The following is a 22528-nucleotide window of genomic DNA, read 5'->3' as shown; positions in this document are numbered from 1 at the left end:
ACAACATCATTTTAATATATGTGTAATAAGAGCATCATTTTAGATTTGTGGTGTTAATTGGCATTTTATGTAATGGTTGACTAATCTCTGCAATTTCATTCCAGTTCAATATTGAGCCTCAAAATGAATAATTCTGTCCGATTCCAGCATTAAGCTAGGCAGTTATTATTAAGAATTAACATTTAAAAAATATATATTGTAATATCTTTGTGGATATAAATACTAAATACAAAAAAATATATTGTGGATGTATGATGCTTCATCGCAGTAAGGTAAGTTGCCGGGTCTGTATTCTGCGTAGTGGAAAAAAAGAGGTATAAAATAACACCGTGTTTACTAGAGCTCACGTCACATAAAAAGGTAGTGTGAACAATAGTCAGGGCCGGCCCGACAATGGAGCCGAGTGGGGCAACTGCTCCAGGCAGCACTTTTGAAGTGCTTTGCCGCCCCAAGCCCTTTTTTAAAATTAATTAATTAATTTATTTATTTTAAAGCGGGAGAGAGGGGTGCCGAGTGGTTTTCGGTTACCAAGTTGCCCGCTCGGCGCCCCTCTCTCTCTCCTCTAGCTCGGTCTCGGTGCCGGCTTCTAATTCTGAGCACCGGAAGATGACGTCATTTCCGGCGCTCAGCATCACAAGCCAGCACTGAGACCGAGCAGGGAGACTCGCCGCAGGACTGCTGAAAGGTAAGTACAAGGGGGGGAGGAATGGTAGATAATGGGGGGGGGCGGCAGGGCGGCCCCAGGCGGCATTTTGTCTTGGGCTGGCCCTGACAATAATATATTTTATTCCTAAGGATGTTATTACAAATCCCCAAATTAATGACCTAGTGGAATTCCCTGCTGTTTACTAACAAACTAAATTATGAATAAAACAAATAGAAAACAGATAGAAAACTGCCTAACTCTCTACTGATGGCAGCGCAAGTCAGAAGTAATGTATGCGTATACACAGTGGCATGTTATGGCCTAGGCTGACTAGGCTCAGGCCTAGGGCTGGAGGTCAAGGTGGGAGGAAGTCCGTTTGCCGCATAACAGGGAGCCTGATTGCCACAACTTAATGGGATCTACCCTACCAGCCCATGAACATTAGCTACCTTCTGTACCTTTTGTGCATTGCTTTGTCGTGGAGTGACATCATATCTCCATGCCGAGTAGAAACAACAAATTCAATAGGAGTGGTGTCCCAATACTTTTGTCCATATAGTGTATATTATAATGTTAACTAAACTTTATTGCCACATAATTATTTTTAAACACTTAAACTCATTCAGTTAAGCATTCAGTGAAACAGTTTTATATTGTGCCAGTGTTGATGGGTCTCCAGAGTCAAGTGGGTATTAATTTGTATACAAATGAATGTTCTAACTCATGAATTCTTGGAATTAGATTCACTATGTATATTTAATTTTTATCAACTTAGCAGTTCTCAAGAGTATTGCCTTTTGTTATTATAATTATTGTTCTTATCTTACTGAAAGTGACACTCAAGTAAACCAACAACTATGATTTAGCTAATGACAAAACATTTTGTGTTGAAGAGCTTATTTATTGAAAAGGAAAATACCTCTGGTCTATGTGTATATATTGTTTATTTAAATCCAATGCATTTCATTACACTATTATTCTATAATCTAAACATACACTATATGACCAGAAGTATGTGGACACCGCTCTTAATTATTGAGTTTAGGTGTTTTAGCCACACAGTTGCTGAAATCAAGCACATCCCTAATGAAAAAATTACTGCAGTTTTTCTGAAGTAATACTGCAGTTTTTTGGACATGAAAAAACTGCAATACTGCACTTTTACTGCAGTTTTACTGCACATTTACTGCACTTTTTTTATATATTGCAAACCTACAGTTGTACTTCAATGCACTGTAGCTTTATTGCATTTGTACATCCGTACAAAAATAAGTGCAGTAAAACTGCAGTACAGTGAAGTACAAATGCAGTAAAAGTGCAGTAAATGTGCAGTAATACTTCAGAAAAACTGCAGTAATTTTTTCATAAGGGATAGGCAGCAATCTTCATAGATAAACATTGGCAGTAGAATTGGTTGTACTGAAGATCTCAGTGTCATACGTAGCAGTCCATGACTAGCTATGCATGACACACGTAGCACATTTTCTACTTTAACTATCCCCATCAGTGACTTTCAGACACTTTGAACACTGTCCTGCATTGAGAAAAGACCGTCCCTCCTATAGCAAGGAGGCTTTTTTCATGAAAACAGCTGCACAATCACTCCTATGAGAGCCGTAGGTAACTTTGGAGATTCACATGCAATACATTTTCTTTCATCCAGCTAACATTTGGGAAATACTTAATTATATATGCCAATGCTATATTTGTTTCGTAAGAAAAAAAAAAAGAAGAAAAAAAAAGCGTACTAAAACACATATTTGTCAAAATTGTTTGTGACTCATTCTATTAATACAAAGAATTTAAATGTTTTGCTTGTGTTATTGCCCTTAATAGAAGCTTTTAGGAAATATATACTTTTGTTCATTTATTTTAAGAGTTTTACTATAGAATTCATCACTTCTATTTCAAACAAAAAATCATAAAAGACAATTTTGTGTTATCTATTGTCAGTATATATTTATGAAAATTTATACTTAAATCTACACATATGTAATAAAAAATATACTCAGGAGATGTTGTAGTATAATAAAAAAAAACATTTACTTGCGCCTAATGCATGCATCTTAGTTGTTTTATAAAATAATATGAAAATATGTAATAGTTTGGCTTTTTTTGTACTTAAGACCTCGTATTTTGCCTAACAATGTCACAAAATTCACCTTAGCTCAGCTACCAATGAGAAGTTTAACTTTTGATGGAAAACCAATATATACCTTTCCATGAGTAAAATGAAAACTCTTCTCTGGAATTTAATAAAACAGAGATTATTGAAAATATTCCAGTTAGGGGGGAAATTATTCCAAATCTCTGGCACGCAAAGGGTTAAATGTGGCCATATCATAGGATGCCACCTTTCATGCATGACTGTGCTTCTGTGCATAAAGCAAGGTCCATAAAGACATGGTTCAACGTGTTTGGTGTGGAGAAACTATAGTGGCCGCACAGAGTGCTGACCTCAACCCCTTTGAACAACATTGGGATAGATTGAAATGCTGATCGTGAGCCAGACCTTCACATCCAAAATCAGTGCCTGACCCTACAAACGCTCTTTTGGTTAAATGGTCACATATTACCATTAGAGTGGAGGCTAATTGGAGAAAGTGGGCAAAGTAATTAACTGACCCTGCCTTTGCTTTTACAGAATGCCATTACACTGAATCTGTCTGCTCAGAGTGTACGCTCTGCCTTTTTCACCTTCTCTGTGTGCAGCAGGGTATGGGGGTTACAGAGTTAATCTTGGAGCTATAGGGCCCACCAGTACTCCTTCAAACACCATCTTGTGCTCAATCAGATGAGGGGCTTAAAACACACCCTTAGGGAGGCACCGAACAGAATGAGCCTTGACTGGGATGCCGAGTAGGGCTAGTTTTTGCGTTTTGCTGGTGGAGTTTTGGGGAGGTTAAGGGCTATTTTGTGTGTTGCCTTTATACGTTATACGTTATAGTTTGTCCCACTCTCCCTCCCTATTGCTTGTGATGTTAACATCAAGTTTTTGCAACAGACATTGTGGATTAGATTTGCTTTGGAATGTAAGGTCATGCAGATGGCTGATTACAAGGATTGTTAGAAAATGAACGATATATATTCACACCCTGAAGTTACTAATTTGGGTTGAAAGATGGACTTCATTAGTTTTCAAGGTGAGTAAAAAAGAATAACACAAAGTGAAACTGGTGTTCCGTGTGTGAGTGAAATGAGTGTGAAATTCAGTATTAGGACTTTATTACCATACAGTCTCTAAAGAAGATTGTAAATGCCTTTAACCTATATTCTCTAGCTATAAAAGACTGAAAGCTGCATTTTCAAGCCTTAGGCATGAATAACATTTCATGCTTTCCTGGATTAAAAAGTAAATTTTTGGCGCCCTTCACCTGCTGTATACTTAGTGCATCCCACGGCAAAATTGAAGGTGAATCAGAACAAATACTCTATTTTGATTCTATAGAATGCAAAAACTGCAGATTTTGGTGCTTTAGGGTTTACACAAATCCATGTAATGGCTTTTGACAGCTGAATAATTAACAGCATTTAAAGGTTTTTTTTTGTAACTGATAACCACAGGGCCCTTTTAATCCTATAGTATACCTAGAAAATTCCCTGTACTGTCACATATGAAATACAGAGCTGCCAAGAAAAGCTCCATTAAATATGACATTACAAGTATAACATCTGGTGCCCTTTCCATGAGAATTACTGATAGAATGTGGCATTTTATGTCATATAAGCACAATCTCATATTGCTAAAAAAAATAAAAAAACAAAGAGGTAAAATATAAAAAATACTAGTTTTAACTATGTGAATATTTCAGTGAGTAAGAAAATTACCTTTTGCACCTCAAGTGATGAACTTGAGACGCGTGGCTTCTGAAATGAAGCTAGATGCTACCAAATTCCTCTCAATATTTTTACTATTTATTTACTACCATTATCTGTAGCACCACATAATTGTAATAATCTGGAACATTGTGCCTGCCAAGGGTTTAGGAAACTTTGAAATCAGGAGTAACACGACAATAGATGTTTAATCCACTTTGTAGAAAATACTTCTATTATAATTTTAAACATAGTTGCCTCACTGCTAACCACTAAACCAGCCCCCTTATTCTACTTGGGTTATCTCTTACTCGTTTGTTACTATACCGTTTTTCCCCATCCCTTCTAGTTTCAAATCACTTTGCATCAAATGTTGCCTACATATTAGAGCATAAAAGACAACAGCAAAACAGATGGGAGAATAAACACTTTGTTAAAATGACCCATTATTAAAATGTGTCCTCTTTAGTAGCAGAATTGGAATGCATTTTGCCATTTGTACTATCACAGATGAATGTTTACTTCTTTTACGGAGAACACAGCTGAAAAATGAATTTTGTACCGGAGGGCATAATGTGGTGGGTGTATGTAAGCAATACTCTATGGAGAAGATCCATCAATTTAACACACAGATTAAGCGTATGTTCGGTTTTTAATTCAGTTTTAATAGGTTTGCCCTGAATATGAACTTCTCGCTGAATTTTTCTTAAACTTAGTTTCATGTATTTTACATTTTGTGATATGTTAGCTATTGTATAGCTAAATTGTTCACTTAAAATAAGCATAATCCTTTTGCAGTTTATTGTATATTTATTATGCTTACAAGAACATTCTATTTAATTGCTTAATTGTTGCATTATTGTAATTAAGATGGCCACTGAAAATATTTTAGTAAATGTAAATTATTTGGAGAGAATTCTCCCTAGGAAGGATTCATATATCTTAAAATCTATACGGAATACTGGATTTTTTGTTAACATAAAAAAAATATAGAATTTGACTGCAGATAAAAAACTATTTAGCTCATGTAGCCTACCCATTTTTCCTGATGTAAGACTCGTTCTTGTCTTAGATTCAGGATAGCTTTATGCCTATACCATGCATGGTTAAATTCCCTGTATTAGCCTCTACTGATGGGACGCTGTTCCATTTATCTACCACCCTCTTGGTAAAGTAAAATTTATTTACATTACATCCAAACCTCTGACCCGCTAGTTTTAGACAGTGACCATTTATTCTAATATTTGAAATAAAATCTGCTTCTGTACTTTCCCTACTTTTATTCATGTTATAACTTTTTTTGGACCCCCCCACACACACATACACACACACACAAACTAATTCAGTATTTTCTAGTGTAACATCCAAAAGTGCATAAAAGCTTTATCTAGGCACTTCTCACAGTCCCTTTAAATTTATGTGGCGCCCCCCTTGCAAGTGCATGGGGGACGCTGCCCAATGCCATACCTGGGAACTCAAGGTGAAGTGCTACTTCTCCGGGTCACTACAGGGAAATTCTGGGTTGCGGGAGCGACATTGTGGCATGCTACACTCCCTGCCCACTTCCCCTTTAACAATAGAGTCTTGCCTTGGGCGCAAAAGGAGCTAGCTACAGATTTGCCCCTCTTCTTCAGCGGCTCCTTTAAAGTCAGAGCACTGGATGTAACTGACACATTTAGTGTAATGCTGTTTGGAGGACAAAGATGTCACTGATGACTTGTTTGGGCCCAAAATGGCACTGACAAGCAATTTAAAAAGGCAAAATGGCACTGACAAGCTGTTTAGGGAAAAGGATGACACTTGCGTATTGTTTGGGAGCAAAGCTGGCACTGTGGGAAGTTAGATGTTCCATGGTGAAGTCGGGGGAGGCAAAGAGATCAAGTGGTTGCCACAGAAAATGGGCGTGGTTAGATGGGTTATGTTAAGGGGAGGAGTTAGTAATATTATCATACCCACCTGGGAGCACAAAAAAAATTGCCCCAAGGCGTCAGTGACCCTAGGCTCGGCCTTGCCCAGATTTTTCCATAGAGAAGATCCCATTGAGAATCCTAGGACACTTTATTTATGGTATGCACAAAACATGGCAGATTACTTTTGTTCTGAAAGTCAGGTGCTGTAATAATTACGGTATTGTATCCACATGTGAACTAAGATGTCTGGTGAGCACAAAGTTAAACTGCAGGGGGGAAAAAAGTTTACAAATGGCTGGAAACTATAGATTGCCATGTGTCAAGCCCCACAACATCTTTTGAAAGGTGTAATGTGAGGGTATGAAACACTCATGTTCAGTACTGTTTATACAACTGACTATACGCAGTGTGTATAATTTAAAGCATTCCTTGAAAATCTTAACTGTTATAATTTAATCCTCACACTGCTATGTTCTTAGAATATGCTGTGTTGTTTGACATTGTTGAACTCTTTTATACTTCTATTTACTTCTTGTCAACTATACTATTTTAGATAAGTGAAAAGAAAGTAGGCTCCCATGCTGATATATGATTGCTTGATTGTCTGCAATTTAGCTGACTAAACCTTTTTTTCATACAAAGTGCTCCAAGTTGTCCATATATATACACACTAAGACTCTGTTCTGACAAACATGAAAGAATGAGACAGAAGAGCATTACAGGAGATTAAAAGTATAACATATAAGAGTGTATTCTTTAAAAGACAAGCTTTACCAAGAATGGCCTTGAGACGATAATTTCCATCCAAGATTGTTCATTAAGTTGCTATTGTCAAGTCCCTTCTTACCTTAGAGAATACAATGAAAAGACATAAAGCACTCCCAAGAGGTGTTCAACCTGTGTGAAACTCACTGCAGCTCCGACACTAAAAGTCTCCTATGATTTAATTAATTCAGTCCACATTGTAATCTGAATTGAATTTATAACATCTTAAGGAAACCGGGTCTATGACCATAAATCACACTTTTTACTGTTCCAATGGGACAGTTGAAATGGCTGTTGATCCGTTCAAGAGCCTCCATCGCACTATTGAAATGTGTTCTCATTGATCGTTTATAACAATTACGGATAGAAGACCTTACAGTGTTACCATGTATGAGGTACAGGGTTAGGGTCCTCGGGTTATGTTTGCTAACCACGTATCATATACATGGTGAGTTGATACTCAACGTTTGCAAGAATTTGGTCCTAGTCTTGCTAGGGGTCCATACTATAACCAAAACACTGTAAAGATTATGGTGAATCAAAACCATAATGGAGCACAACGTAGTGGCCTGTTTTTGTTTCCATTAGAAATTTGGTTTTTTAGCTATAATATATAATGAAGTTCAGTCTACTATATCACTAGCTATATCACTAAACATATGGATCTTTATGTATAGATAATTTAACTGTGTGGCTCTAAACATGTCATAGCTGATCCTCTGAGCAATACTATCCTGCCCATTTTTGAGTTCTTGTCAAACACATTTCAGTAAATGTATTACTGATCGGGTTTCCATTTTATAGTAATGCTATGTTTGGTATTAGGCTGAAAAAACACGATATTATGTTTTTTCATAATGTTTAATGTGTATGTTAACAATCTCTCATTTGGTGAAAGCAGCCTTGGCGAACTCTATGACACCAACAGTCCTAAACCTCCATCTAGCATGGCACGAGTAATCCCAAATTATCTTTCTAACCATTCTCCAATCTTATAAACCAAATTAGAATTTTAACAGCAGTGTACAAATTAATTTCTTTATGTTATGCCTATGTTTAAACATTACTTTATTTTAAATATGCACATCTGCCTCTCAATGTTTATGCCACAGACATTTTATGGCAGTATGTACATGCATAATCTAAACCCTTTTTCAGGTTACAGTCTATTGAATTTTCTTTCAGTGTGATTTCTACCATGGATCTTTAAGTCTACCTTAAAAGACTACCTGTCTGAGCTTCTCAAGAGATTGTAATGCAAAGTATGATAATCATGAATAGTGAGGCTGAGACTATCAAGAAGGGATGAAAGTAGGCATCATTTATTTTAAAAAGCTGAATGTTTTTATAATAATAGTCAGATATAATTGCAAGGAATTGACGAGAAGACAATAATATTGTATGAATGTGTTCTGTATATATTGCAGTTAAATATATCCACAAAGCAGTAGATAATAAATAAATTATCTTAAAAGGCGTGTCAGGAAAAGACATGTCTCAAGACATTGCAAATTTATATTATGCAAATTGTATTTCTTTCATTTCCTTCCTTCCATTCTTCCTTCGATCCTTCCTTCCTTCCCTCCCTTCCCTTCTTTGTTTCCCTGCTTTCCTTTCCTTCTTCCTTCCTTTCTCCCTCCCCTGGGGCCAGCCAATGAAATCAGTAGAGTAGGAGGCACGGTCACCAGTCTGCTTTATAAACTCATTGAGATATAATATGACCACATGCAAATCAGAAAACCAAATTCCATTATGCCACAGACCACATCTACCCCAATGAGTTAGGCACATGTAACATTAACATTTGTGGTATTTGTAAAGTGCCCCCTAAAACCTACAGCTACCTTGGGTTCTTGACATTCTCCATGCTAATGTGCAACAGACCATTTATGATCAAAAACTAGGAAGGTCAAAGTCTATATGTCAAATAATGACAAAAGCTCTCCAATATTTAAATGCCTGCTGTCAGATTTACCATAAATTAGTAGTAGTTAGTGGATCTGATGCTGTTTTAACAATGTATTAAGTATATACTGTATTCATGACTTCTCTGGAAGGTCTAGAAATTATTGACCAGTGTTACATCTGTCAAAGTAGAGTAATATTATAATATTATTTTTTTTTACCACAGGAACACTTATTTAAATCTTTAAAAACTTGTGTTTAATTTTTCTTGGCATTTTTTTTGTAATCCTTGAGTCCCGTTGGGAGAAAATTATTATATAAATGAAATTATAATCATTAGCACTTTAGGTTTTATCAAACATAATTAGCAATTTAATGACATTTCATGCTGGTATGTGTCTGCTTGTTGCCAACCAGTTCAGTACAAATATTTGTGAAGTACCTACTTGAACCATTGAAAACGATACCAAAAGTACCCAACTGGCACCTTTTTGCATCTTTTTTTTTTTAAGTGTAGCAAAGACTTTTAAATGACACGCTGTAGCTGAAGTGTCGTTTAAATTGTAATACTGCCCCTTCTCTTTAAACTAATCTGTTGCTCTTGAAATTCAGAATCTTTGACTTCCACTGGCACAATCAAATTGTAATCTGCAGTGACATGTTTTATAGCTCGGAGGCCATTGAGGAGAAAACGTATTAGTGTTTCAGGAAGAACTTTAATAGCTTCTTTGCACTTAGAGAAGTTCAGCTGATTGATATTACATTCAAGTAATATTCAAGCTTTAAATGTAAAGTGGGTTGTTATGTGGTAATATTTCCAAACCCTTTTAAAAGGGCACTTCTATTTACTTAGAAGTAGACTGGAATCCCCGCTGAACAGAAGAGTCAAAGCATCATTCTGTAACTTTTATTTCTACACTTGAAGGGGCACACTAATACTCAAAATAGGGCTGTCCAGCATGACATTTAGCTGTAGTTAGACAATAGCTTCTATTCTGCTTGGCTAACCAAAGGATCTTTATGTTATGAACAACCTAATCTTATGGCTTATATAGGGGTTTGGCATTCATGGGGTATACGGTGAATTTTTTATTTGTTTTGTGTACTTATTGGTCTTTATTATTCTAGCAGCAACCTGGGAGTCTAAATTGTGGTGCTTTTTATGCCCTTGTGCATATTTTCAGGTTCTGACCAAAGATTAGGGTTGGGCAGCGCCTCCTGTCACACAGGTGCCTCATTATTCGTGTCCAGAGTGTCTCCTTTGGGTTAAAAATATTCCAGGGTGTAAACTCTTATACTAAACTGGGTAGCCAGCTTGCCAGACAGAATCAGACACATGACACGCTTAGACACAACCAATTACTACTCCTCCCGCCTACAGCGTTTCCAACGAAGATGTAAAAGTGCGGAAACCTTTTGAACGTCCCTCGTAGTTTAGATAAAATTTGGGATAAACTCACAAGATCTATGTTGCTTTAGCGCATATAAAACTAAGTGTTTTTTAAGAGCCCGTGTTATCATCTGCTGATGGGATTTATTTAGAGCAAAGATTGCTGTGTTTACCTCAACAAGCACAGAATCAGCGATGTTATATAAATTAATTTGTATTTAGTTTAAAGGCCATCGAGAATACGAAGCCAAAAAGTCATGGTCTGGTGGCCCTGTCTCACAACTAAATAGACAATCTCATAGTTTCAAAGCTTCTCTGTGGTTGGTATTGGTTATGTTTTCTACATTTAAAATATGGTAACAAAATCATGTGCTAAAACAATGTAGAATGTACATTTTACCTTAAGGTACTACTAAAGAAAGTATTTATCACGAGTTTACACTCCAAAAAGACCTATCCTGAGATTTATTTCAGACACCTATATTATAAGCTGAAACATGCTGTTTTAAACCTTTAGTGCAAGATCCCACAATATGTCAAGGTCTCAGAAGTTACTTCATTAGAAAGACATCTTCTGTATAGAAAGAATATGCGACTTTACATTTTAGTCCATAACTTTTGTGTTCCTGTAGATCCTATCTATATTTGATCCCATGTGATAAATCCCATCAATAAAGACAACTATTTAGACATTAGACATAAGAATTGTACGAGAAAATAATGCAGTTTTTTACTTCAATGGCAAATATTGTTATGGAAGATTTGGTGTGGAATACTCAAGAAAAATCAGTTCTTATATATTTAACAAAGAATTATGTTTTGATTAAATTATAGGACTAATATTGATTCACTATGGTTGGAATGAGAATGTCAAGGGCTCAAAATCAAACAATGTTGTTTCTTCTCAGAAACATTAATTAAAAAATATAACTGCATAATACATTGATTGTTGTACAAGTAGTGACACATTATTACAAATCGAATGAAATATCTATATCCTTATTTGTAGGGTAGGCTGACATTATGCTCAAACTTTTAACAATTCTATAGAATACTTAATGGCATTTTGAGAAATGTAAGACTCTGTTCTGGTATTTAGTTACACTGAATAGTTATGATAGTTATATGTACACACTGGGTAGCTGGTAAACCTATAATGTCATCATAGTTTGATAAATATATAAAATTGTACTTTTTTGTGGGCAAGGTAAATGACCTAAGTTGTCATTAACATATACTGTTACTACCCAATTTGCACAAAATTAAATACAAACTAAAATTACATGTCTGATGCAAATAAGAGACTATGGAAACATTTATCTTGGTATATGCAACGCAAATCAAAATAGTTGAGTACTATTAACTAAGTTTAAAGAATGTGAATTTTAAATTATTATTTTCTATAGAAGATACTTTACAAAAAAGGGGCAAAATACCCAATGCAGCACCAACATTCTCCAGATTAGCGGAATTTACAACAACTATTTGGAATTAATTGAAAGAGCAAGCAATGGGAAGCAGAATCACAAGTAGTAAGTTATTTAAACTATAATTGCACAAATACACTGTAAATACAGGGCAGAATTTTGCAGGAAGAGTAGAAAAACTATATTTGTAGTAAAAAATGAAATGACCTACCATTGAAACAAAAGTGTTCATTTGACTGAAAATCAAGATTATTCTAATGAAAATGTCAATATTACTTCAAATAAGTTAAACATTAAATAGAGGAAAAAAAGGTCAGGGCGGCAGGTCCAGGGTAGCAGCAATCCCTGTGCCGCAAAACTGGTAACAGATTACCCTCTTGGGTGATCAGACCCCACCAGTGTGCCTCTGCTCAATGAGCCGGTTACAAGGGAGATCTCTGATTTCCCCAGCCAGCCTATTTGCACTATGGAGGACTCTACCAAGCCAGCACTGCTTCCATGTCCTTAGGGCTGCGTGCCTATGATGTCATGTGCTGGGGCTTAGTCATGATTACAATGCCTATAACTGAGGTGGCGACAAAGGCGACAGAGTGACATACATCACTGTTGATGAATAGTTTAAATGAATAACAGTGTAGTGTCCAGAACAGAATTGTGGCGCAAATGATTTAAAAGTGATTAAAGCATGTTGGTATGATGTTGGTATAAGGGTTCATCGTTATTCTCTGTATAAAAGCACAACATGAACTTAATGAAAAGTGATGTCGTGTAAAATGGTCTAGTGGGGGATGGACACAGTTGAACATGTCCTTGAACCTGTGATGTTGGAAGCTTGAGAACGGGATAAAGAGTACAGCATGACGCTAACCACAAAATTGCTAAATAATAGTTAATGAGCATGATCACGTAGACATATATTCATAAAGATTTTCATGTATTACTGAAATATATAAAAGTGGGACAATTAAGAAACTCGGTTTGCGATTCCTGGCGTCTAGACATGCAGCCCGTCGCACACTGCGAAGCTGGGTATAGCTTTGAGGGTCTCCCAGTGCAGGAATGAACATAAGCATTATCTATTTAATTCCTCTTTTATAACTGATGATAATGAATGTTTTTTGATATTAATTTGCATGATTTCATCTTGTCATCTGTGTATCCTCAAACCCGTTAATCCCAGCCTGTCCAATCACACGTGTGCAGTACTGAGTTAAAAACATGGCTTGGATGCAAACTCAGTAAAAGCTATAATTTTCTTCTGTTCTTGAATGTAACATCACCATAAATTAATGTCATAAATGAAATACAAGTATTGTATTTTACAGTGTTACTGACCTTGGTGTGTCTGATTTTTTTTTCTAGTCGTCTCATGAATACAAAGTATTGTAAAGTATTGTATTGCAAAGTTGCATCTGGTAACCTTTCTAATGCAACAGAGACGTCTAGGTTTGATATTCTTAATCACACGTTTTCCATGTAATAACTAGTGTAATTAGTAATTAGTAATGAAACTATTTGCTTTTTGTCAATACAAAGAATAAAATACAGAAATGAATTTCATACAAACAGTGCTAAAATGACAAATATATGCCACAAATAATGCAATTCATGCAAACTACTATCTACTGGTTAAGTTTATCTGTGTGTGAAGGCTGTTTTCAGTCTGTATTTGTGGGAGAGGTAACTGGAGCTGCTTAAGTCCCTCTTGGGGTCCCCTCCTTCACGGCCACGTGTTTTACGTTCTCTCTCTCTCTCTCTCTCTCTCCGGGGCATTCCTTTTCTCACTGCTTGGAGTGGTTTCCAGGCCAAGGGTGTCATCTCTTACACGCACCCATGTATGCATTCAGCTCATCGGATCCACCACCATTACTCGGATCGCAGAGCAGCAACCCTTGACCCGTTGCTCGCGGCTTCACAACAGGCAGGGCTAAGCACCCGAGGTCGAGCTGTTCTAGGGGAGGTCAATGGAGTTTTGTTTCACAACTCCTGGGCATCACCAGCAGGCGGGCGGGCGTGGGATGTAGGACAGGAAGAGGGTTGTTTAGCAGGATGTGAAGGGAACGGGGGGGAGATATCGTTATATTACACATGAGATGGGAGTCTCTGAAAATGACATGCTGTCAGGTTTTCAAACTTTGTTTGGGCAATAGATGGCGGTCCTATTGAGCTTCACAGACAGCTGTATTATTGTGGTGCAGAGGAGGGGGTTTGGGGGTCATTTGCCAGATATTTCTTATGCTAGGTTTTTCTATGTTCCCTTACTGTTCTATACATGCTGACATTCAATATCCCTTCTCCTGTGCCCTCAACCTTCAGGACAGGTCTGTCACCTGGACCATTTTGCGTTATGGGATTTTAAGCCCCCCCCCCCCGAAAAACAGTAGTGTGGATGGGGGGGTGTTGTATTAAGAGTTTACACAGTACGTTAAACAACTCCTGTTAGGGGTCTTGAGCCAAGGGTTTTTCACGAGGGTTGTATCCTTACCTGACTGCTCTTTTTGCAGACTTACATGGCTTTCTCTACATGGAAATGTTCACATTGTCTATCACCATAGACAGTAAGTTCAATAAGGCTGCTGATGTTCTCTCATAGTTTAGCTTTCAGGGTTAGTGCCCACCCCATAAACGCACTTCTCAAGGGTAGAAGCAAAGACAGAACAGCTAGTGCCCCTAAAAGACTCCCTATAAAGGGCTATATGTTCAGATCTTTATCAGATATATTAGACCCTTGAGAATATTAAACCTGAGAATATAAGATTAACAATTTATCAGTTGTTTTCTAAATATTTTATTTGTTCTACATTATTCATATGCATGTTCAGTATGAAACTTGTGTGTGCTTTTGTGTGTGTTTAGTATACCACATAAATATAATATATATAAATATTTGTATTTATTTATTGTACTAACAGCATATGCTCAAGAAATGAATAACATAATATATAATAAATAACAGCAAAATACCTATACAAAGAAGAAAGTGGTCTCTTTGTTCCAAGTTTTGGTCTATATGGTTTAGGCTCTCCTGCCATGTTGATGTCTGTAAGGAAATAAAAAAACATTAATAGTTACAAGAGTACATTAAGTACTGCATTTTTCAGTCGTGAACAATTATATTTAATAGCAAATGTGTATCAGTTGCCTTCCTTACATTATACATTTAGGTAACAGGTTCAGTATTAGAAATGGGATACTAGTGTAAATTCTGATTTACATTTCACTGGGACCACATTTGGGACCAATTCATACAAAAATAGTATCTAAAATCTGGTTTTACATTAAAGTTACATGGACAATTATTGACACAAAAAAAAAATTGTATTCGTTTTAGCTGTTGCCCTTAGATAAGGTGTTCATTTATTGTGACATGCAAATTAATAGCAGTAAACTCTTGTATGACACATCACAGTTTTTAGCTGAAATCAAATACTGAGAAAACAAAGCATTGGATGCCAGAAGGATGAACATTTCAGGTAGGATCGTTAATACTTCTTTGAGGGATTTATGTTAATCCCTTAAAATAATCTCATCAATTTATACCAAAGATTATCCTGGTGTTTAATTAATGCATTGAGTTTAGTTCTTAATATCTAAGACACAGTTAATGTATGTATACATTATATTTTTTTTTTATTTGGTTCGAATCACTAAACTGTAAGTGTTTGTGAGTTGGCAAAAAAGTTACCCCCTGGTCTGGTTTGATTTAAAAATGTTGGCCCACTTTTTTCTATATATTTTATTTAATATATAGACACTAGAGTTTTAAGAGTTTTTTAGGTAGTATTTGCTCTTATTAAGTCAAATATGTTGGAATATGTGTATTGGGCAAGACTGTATTGTGCCCATAGTGTGTTGTTACACTTGCCGTTGTTACACTTGCCGTCAGTTAGCAGACAAAGATAACCTGAGTAAACACAAAATGCAGTTTTTAAATGATTTCATGTACAGAAAGAAAAACGCTTTCCCACCCTACCATGCCCTATGTGAAAAAGTAATGATTCCCTTAGTTACTAAATAAACCAATTAACCAAATTTTATTGTTAATGTGTCCAATTTCATTAGATACCCTCAGGCATGATTAATGCCTGTTGAATCAATAAAATAGTCACACAAAGTGAAGTAGGATAGTAGGTCTTAAAAAGAAGCACATTATAAGCAATTAAAAGAAATTCAAGAATAGATATGAAACAGTCATTGACATCTATCAGTCTGTAAAGGGTTACAAAGCCATATCTGAGGCTCTGGGGTTCTAGTCAACCACAGTGAGAGCCAATATCTACAAATAGAGAAAACTTAACACAGTGGTAAACCTTTCCAGGAGTTGCCAGCCTACCAAAACCTGGGCAACTTGCCATAATTGATGGAACCTTGAATTCTACTGCCCACCAGAAAACCCAGAAGGATAATGTCAAGGCATTAGTTTGTGAGCTAAAGCTCAAGCATAATTGGCTTATGCATCAGGACAATGATTCAAAGCATACAAGCAAGTAAAAAGAAAAAAATGAAGGTTTTGGAGTGGCCTAGTCAAAGTCCTGACTTGAATCCAATTGAGATGTTGTAGCATGAGTTTTAAAGGCAATTCATGTTTGAAAACCAATGTGGCTTAATTAAAACATTCCACCAACAAGAGTCAGAGAGAGAGTCAGAATTCCTCCACAGCGATGTTCAAGACTCATTCCCAGTTATCGCAAACATTTGATTGTAGTTGTTGTTGCCAAGGGTTAGGTTTAGTTATTAGTTCTTATTTTTAGGGGGAATTATTTTTCACATGGGTGATACAGATTTTGATTAACTCTTTACCTTCAATAAATTAAATGATCATTTAAAAGCTGTATTTTATGTTTACAAAATTAATTGGATGTTATGAAATATTTAAATGTGTCAAATAAACAAAAATTTAAGAAATCAGTAATGGGGCAAATACTTATTCACGGCACTGTATTTTATATTAAAAAAGGGAAATAAGAACAAACTCTTATAAAAGGAAGAACATGAGTAATGAATTGATAAGTACGATCCTAAGAATGCCATTATATGTAGCGTTTGCTCCACTTGCAAATTTATGTTAGTGACCATGCAGTAAGTAGGCATCTAAAATAAGCAATGCAGCAATTTATCAATGTAATGTATGATAACATGCTTCCTTAATTTGTTTTTTCCCATGTTTTATTCATTGAGGAAGCAATTCCAGAAACTCTAATAAAATCCCTAATAACTGTGTATATTTATTAATATACAATTTTAACCGTAGGAGTTATGAAATGCTTTTAATGCATGCCTTTTATTTTCCACATGATTCTGTACCCAGGTGTAGGATTGAATTCTTTAATCGAACACAGTGGATTTGGAGACGTTCTCTTTAGTACATGACAAAAGTAATATTTCTTGCCTGTACATATAAAAATGTATTACACTATGACTCTATGTACACAGGGTCATGTCAGGATTACTGCTTGAAATGTCCTTGCATTTTACATTGACAAGATAAGTGGTGGGGATTCATGGACATCACTGACCCGTTACAAGGATCTTGTGACTCATTATTCATATATTCATAATCTGTAGGCATATGACTGTGCTTACTGTACAACACCATCATGGAGCATTAAAAAGAAAGCAAATGCTTTTAAAGGTATTATTTAAATTAGACCGATCCACTTTTTTTAGAGCAAAGGAGTAAGAGAATCTCCTGTGTGCCATTGGAAAGAAAAATGTCTAGCAGTGTATCAGACCTGGAACTGAAATGTAATTCTTATTTCACTCTGCACAAGGGAACTCACAACCCTGATGTACATTGTAACCTTAATGGGCCTTCTCAGGCTGAAAATGAGAAGCAAAATTTTGCTTCTCACTGAAATGAGAAGAAATTTTTACCTCATGAGCACATCTGGGAGCACATCTGGGTTTGACCCGGAGATTGCCAGGTAAGCACTGCTTCTCTGGTTCTCCGGGTCAAGACCCGAATCCTCCGGGTCCCGGGAGCGGGGTCTTGACACGCTCCGCTCCCCGCCTATTTTTCCTTTAAATGGGGGTATTTCCCACTGCCGTCAGCAAGACCACCCACCGACGTCAGCAGGACCGCCCACCGACGTCAGTGTGCAGTACTAGCCACGTCCCGCAAGGGAAGGTTCCGGGTAGCCGGAGCCCAGAAGTTCCCAGGTATGTCCATGAGCATACCTGGGAACTTTTAGGGAGTAGTTCTAGTTCTGCAGAATACTCCTATATGCATTTGCCCTTCCTCTGCTATTCTATGCGCAGGAGATATGTTCGGACGAACACAAGGATGAACAGAAGCATGTGTGCACGTTCCGAAAGGGCTACTATTCATTTCAGTTGAGGCACTTTACTGTATATATACAGTTATATACTGTTATATATTTATACTTATTTATTTATTCTTATTTTTGAAGAATGCATCAGTGACAGTAAACTGTAAAAGGTTTGAGTCATCAGGAAAATATGTCATTAAAATCTATTTTCTATGTTTAACCTAATGTTTTGGTTGTCTTCTATGTTCTATTGATGAACATTTTTTGTTTAGCTATGGCGTCACTTAAACAGTCAGTATTTTGTCTTCCCTTTAAGACTGTTTTCTTTTATTAATAATTCTTGAGCTTATACAGTGGTTGCTAAAAATACACAGCATTTTAGTTTTTCATGATTTATTCAGTACATTTGCCTGCTCTTTATTCCACTTTATTAACGTCACTCCATATATTGTTTTATAAGCTAATTTCAAAGCAGACGGCACTATGATCCCTTGTACTGAAAACCTTCAATGCTTGAATACTGACTTTTTTGTTTGCTTTCCATACAGCTAGTATTATGTATTCATCACAGCTTTCATTAATTTCGAAGGGACCAAAGAGACTATTAGATGCTTCATGCTTGGGTGGTAGCAAAGAAAAAAGCCTTTCTATTCATGTTTGTTATAAGATTATCCAAAACTATTTCTTCACACTACAACATTTTGTATTTAATAGTTACACAAACTAATAATTGCACACAACCATCTCTGATATACTTTCAGCCCTCACTGTTTATGGTACAGAAAAACTATAGTAATATCTCTATTTAATAGATCTGTAGAAAGACAGTATGGCATATGATATGCTTTCCCCAAAGTCCCCTCTTCAATAGTTTCTCTTAAAAAAATACGTTATACAATGTCTTCTTGGTCCATCGGTCACCATGGAAGTGGTCAGTGGCTTCTCCTGTAGTTTCAGGTGATGATGCTGTGTTATTGTTCAGGCCTTGTAGTCCCCAGATTAAGTTAATGCATGTGCAGAATTGCCTAAATACCATTGAATCCTCAAAATTCCATCAAACATGGCAGCGATACCAGCGCTTTCACCAAATCAGCGACTATAAAGAATATTATAAACACCCCTCTATATGACATGGCAACTCTGCTCCACGATATGCATTTTAACACCCTATATGCCAGAGTGGCATATAGGGGTATAAGACATTTCTGGAGGCAGAGTGGCACATAGGGGGTTAAAAGGCATATCATGGGGTATTGTGGCACATAGGGGGTCAAAAGGCATATCATGGGGCACTGTGGCATATAGGGGGTTAAAAGGCATATCATGGGGCACAGTGGCATATAGGGGGTAAAAGGCATTTCATAGGGCGCAGTGGCATATAGGGGGTATAAGGTATTTCTGGAGGCTGAGTGGCATTTAGGGGGTATAAGGCATATCAGGGAGGCAGAGTGGAATATAGGGGGTATAAGACATATCTGGGGGGGCAGATGTGCATAACTAGGGGGCAGGTTGGTGAATAAAAGGAAATAAAAACAAAAAAATATATTTTTCTCAACCATAGCTTTTATTAAATATGAAAAAATTTATAACTAACATAGAATTACAACTTGCAGTAGATGTATGCCTGTTACATTGGACTTTATGCATAAAATAAAAAATAGGGGTATAAAGCTGGAATCCAGTGTGCATTTACTAAGAATACATATCATTTACTAAGAAACCATAACAATCTCTTTTTACATGCACTACAATAGTGATCATTAGGTACGCTTAATGCTAATGTAGCTTTTTTTTTCATTTGCATTTTGATCAGCCTCCTGTTCTTAAAGGGAAAAAAATATGGAAACAGAAGCCCTACGTGACAAAAAGAAGTAAAGATATTTGCTTTACTGGTTCTGTTGTAATGACAACACAATGAATAATGATTTGCATAAGCCATAGCCAATGTACATTATAGCTTCAGATATCTACTGCATAAATATTGCTTTTCATATTATAATAAATATACTAGCTTTATTTTATTTATCCTCATACTAAGCACATATTAAAAGTCTGTCAAGCTACAATGTCCGTGTAGCGGCTTTAAAACATACAGATTGTTTTCTATAGTACCGCTAGAAATGTAAAACATTCACATTTGTATTAGCTTCTAGACATTACGTGCTAATCTTTTCCACCAGTACTACCAACAAACAATTCCATTCAAGGTGAAGTTAAGCAGCTTACGCATGTTTCCTACAGACAATGCAAGACCTTGTTTGATTAGCTGTAGGACAGAACTGCAAATTGTTCTTTATTTCTTCTTTTGGATAAACCTCTGCTAACATTGCCTACAGTTTTCTTTGATGGAAAAGACAGACATTTTTAGCAACAAATCCATTGCGATACAGAAAACAAACTCTTGGATAAACCTTAAATCTAGATTAGAGAATCCAATAGTTGGATACAATTCTAACCATCTATCCAATTTAAAATGTTCAACTTCTGTAGAAAAAGACAACTGGGTATAGGAAACGAAAATATTCTACTGGTAAATATTTGCATGGTTGGTTCTTCCAATGAGGTCAGTCTCATCAGATTCTGAAAGGGTCTACAAAAAAGCAGTGTAATGATCCATGTACCAACAAAACACACCAACATGAAAAGGAACACATTTACCAGTTAAAAGATTGAAGCATTCATTTTGTGAATTCCCACAATACTCAATACATTAACCAGCGTGTTTTCTCATTCAATATATTATGGATCTACAGATGTCACAGTATATTACTCTATTAGATCTAATTTTTAATGATGTTGAATATATAGTAAAAAATAGTGTGCACAAGTCAATATAACTCATTCATATAACATGTATATAGTAAGCTTCACAGAGGCTACAAATGTAGAAAATGATGGTTTAATAGAAGGCCAGCTTTCTACTGAGAGTTGCTGTTAGTTTCTAGTGATACTTAAGTCTGTAAACTAAGATATACATACGAGGCGCCTCTAAGCATGTGCCCTATGGTTTCCGATTCTTACATCATTAATAATAACAAACATGTTACTGCAACTGTATCTTATTGGTTGGGTATGTAAGCAAGATAGGAACATGGTATCCTCAAGGCTATCATCAAAACTAGGTTGACCTTTGGCAAATCTAGAAAAAGCATATTTAGCAACTCGGCACCAGATGTTTTACTGCTCATATTTCACAGGGTTAATTTTCAGCATAGTCTAGTCAAGCTGATAACCAGGTTTATTTAAGGACATTTAATTTATCACTTAAGGACTTTGGCATTCAACGCATCCATTGGCATAGATTAAGGAAACGTGCATTAGCTTTCATGCAACACATCTTCATACATCTTTTTTCTACATTTTGAGTAATACAATATTTCAGTTCTCCAGCTGTGCATAGACCAACTCAAATGCATGCTCATTCACATGGCTCATTAATACAGACAATGTTATTCTCTGCTTAATGGAAATTTTATGGCTGGTAAGCACTACTTTTATGTTAATGTTGGTTAATTCCCTTTAGCATCAAACATGCTTGCCTGTTCAGTATAGCTGTGCGTTAAAATGGTTGTAAAATAAGATTAATGTGAGAGTATAGTTTATATTATTTATTATGGCCAAGTTCAGGCATTTGGGTGCATGACCTAAAAGGGAGGTAGGCAAGCCATGAATGAATGGCTACATTTTCTTATTAAAACAGCCCTACCTGGTACAAAACAGCTGGTGGTTATGAATGATCACCTTTAATACTATTTAATGCATGTCTCTTTAATTCCTTTGCAACAGAGGAGTGTCCTCAAAATAATGGACCTTCATGACGAAGGACGGCTCCAGGGGTATGTCACATCTATGAGAGATCATCAGAAAGTCTGAGCACCATTACACTCACTGTTTAAATTGCCATTTGGTTTCTTCTGTGTCATAACTGACACAACAGGAAATTGTAAAAGAAGCCCTACAGGGTCTTTCAGACTCTACTGAGGTTTCTGATGACCCTCTGCTGCTGATCATACAAGGTATGATATAGAAAGATTACTGGAGTAGAATAGTATATATATATATATATATATATATATATATATTTATATTTATTTTTTGTTGTTGTTGTTTTTTTAAGTGTAAGGGAGCCTTTTGGTCCTTGTAAACAGAAAAAAAAATCATATATGTAAGATACTGCTGCATTCGTAAATGTTGCTTAACATAAACTGGGTATTTGTTTAGCGATGGCAATGGCAATTAATCATTTGCCTACCTTTTTAGATATTAGTGCTATTAAATATTGGTTTGAAATGAAAGCCCTGATTCTCCTGAAATAAAATCTATATAATTTGTCAATGAGTGAGTAGAAAATCATAAAAGTGAGAAAAATGCTTTGGTCCATAAGTGTAAAGTACATAGAC

At 36.2% G+C, this 22528-nt stretch overlaps 1 protein-coding gene across 1 annotated transcript in view; it reads right to left on the bottom strand.

Annotated features, from left to right (window-relative positions):
- The window catches only part of LOC149305510 (RNA-binding Raly-like protein), a 119448-nt gene that overhangs the window by 48311 nt on the left and 48609 nt on the right, over positions 1 to 22528 (bottom strand). Inside the window, exon 2 of the mRNA XM_089477341.1 lies at positions 14824 to 14899. Coding sequence (XP_089333467.1) covers positions 14824 to 14899 — 76 coding nt within the window. The remainder of the gene's footprint in view (positions 1 to 14823; positions 14900 to 22528) is intronic.

The sequence above is a fragment of the Sceloporus occidentalis genome, unplaced genomic scaffold (assembly GCF_023333645.1).
Source record: "Sceloporus occidentalis isolate IW3139 unplaced genomic scaffold, rSceOcc1.0.p SCAF_11, whole genome shotgun sequence".
NCBI classification, from domain to species: Eukaryota; Metazoa; Chordata; class Lepidosauria; order Squamata; family Phrynosomatidae; genus Sceloporus; species Sceloporus occidentalis.
This window is presented reverse-complemented; position numbering and strand designations above follow the sequence as displayed.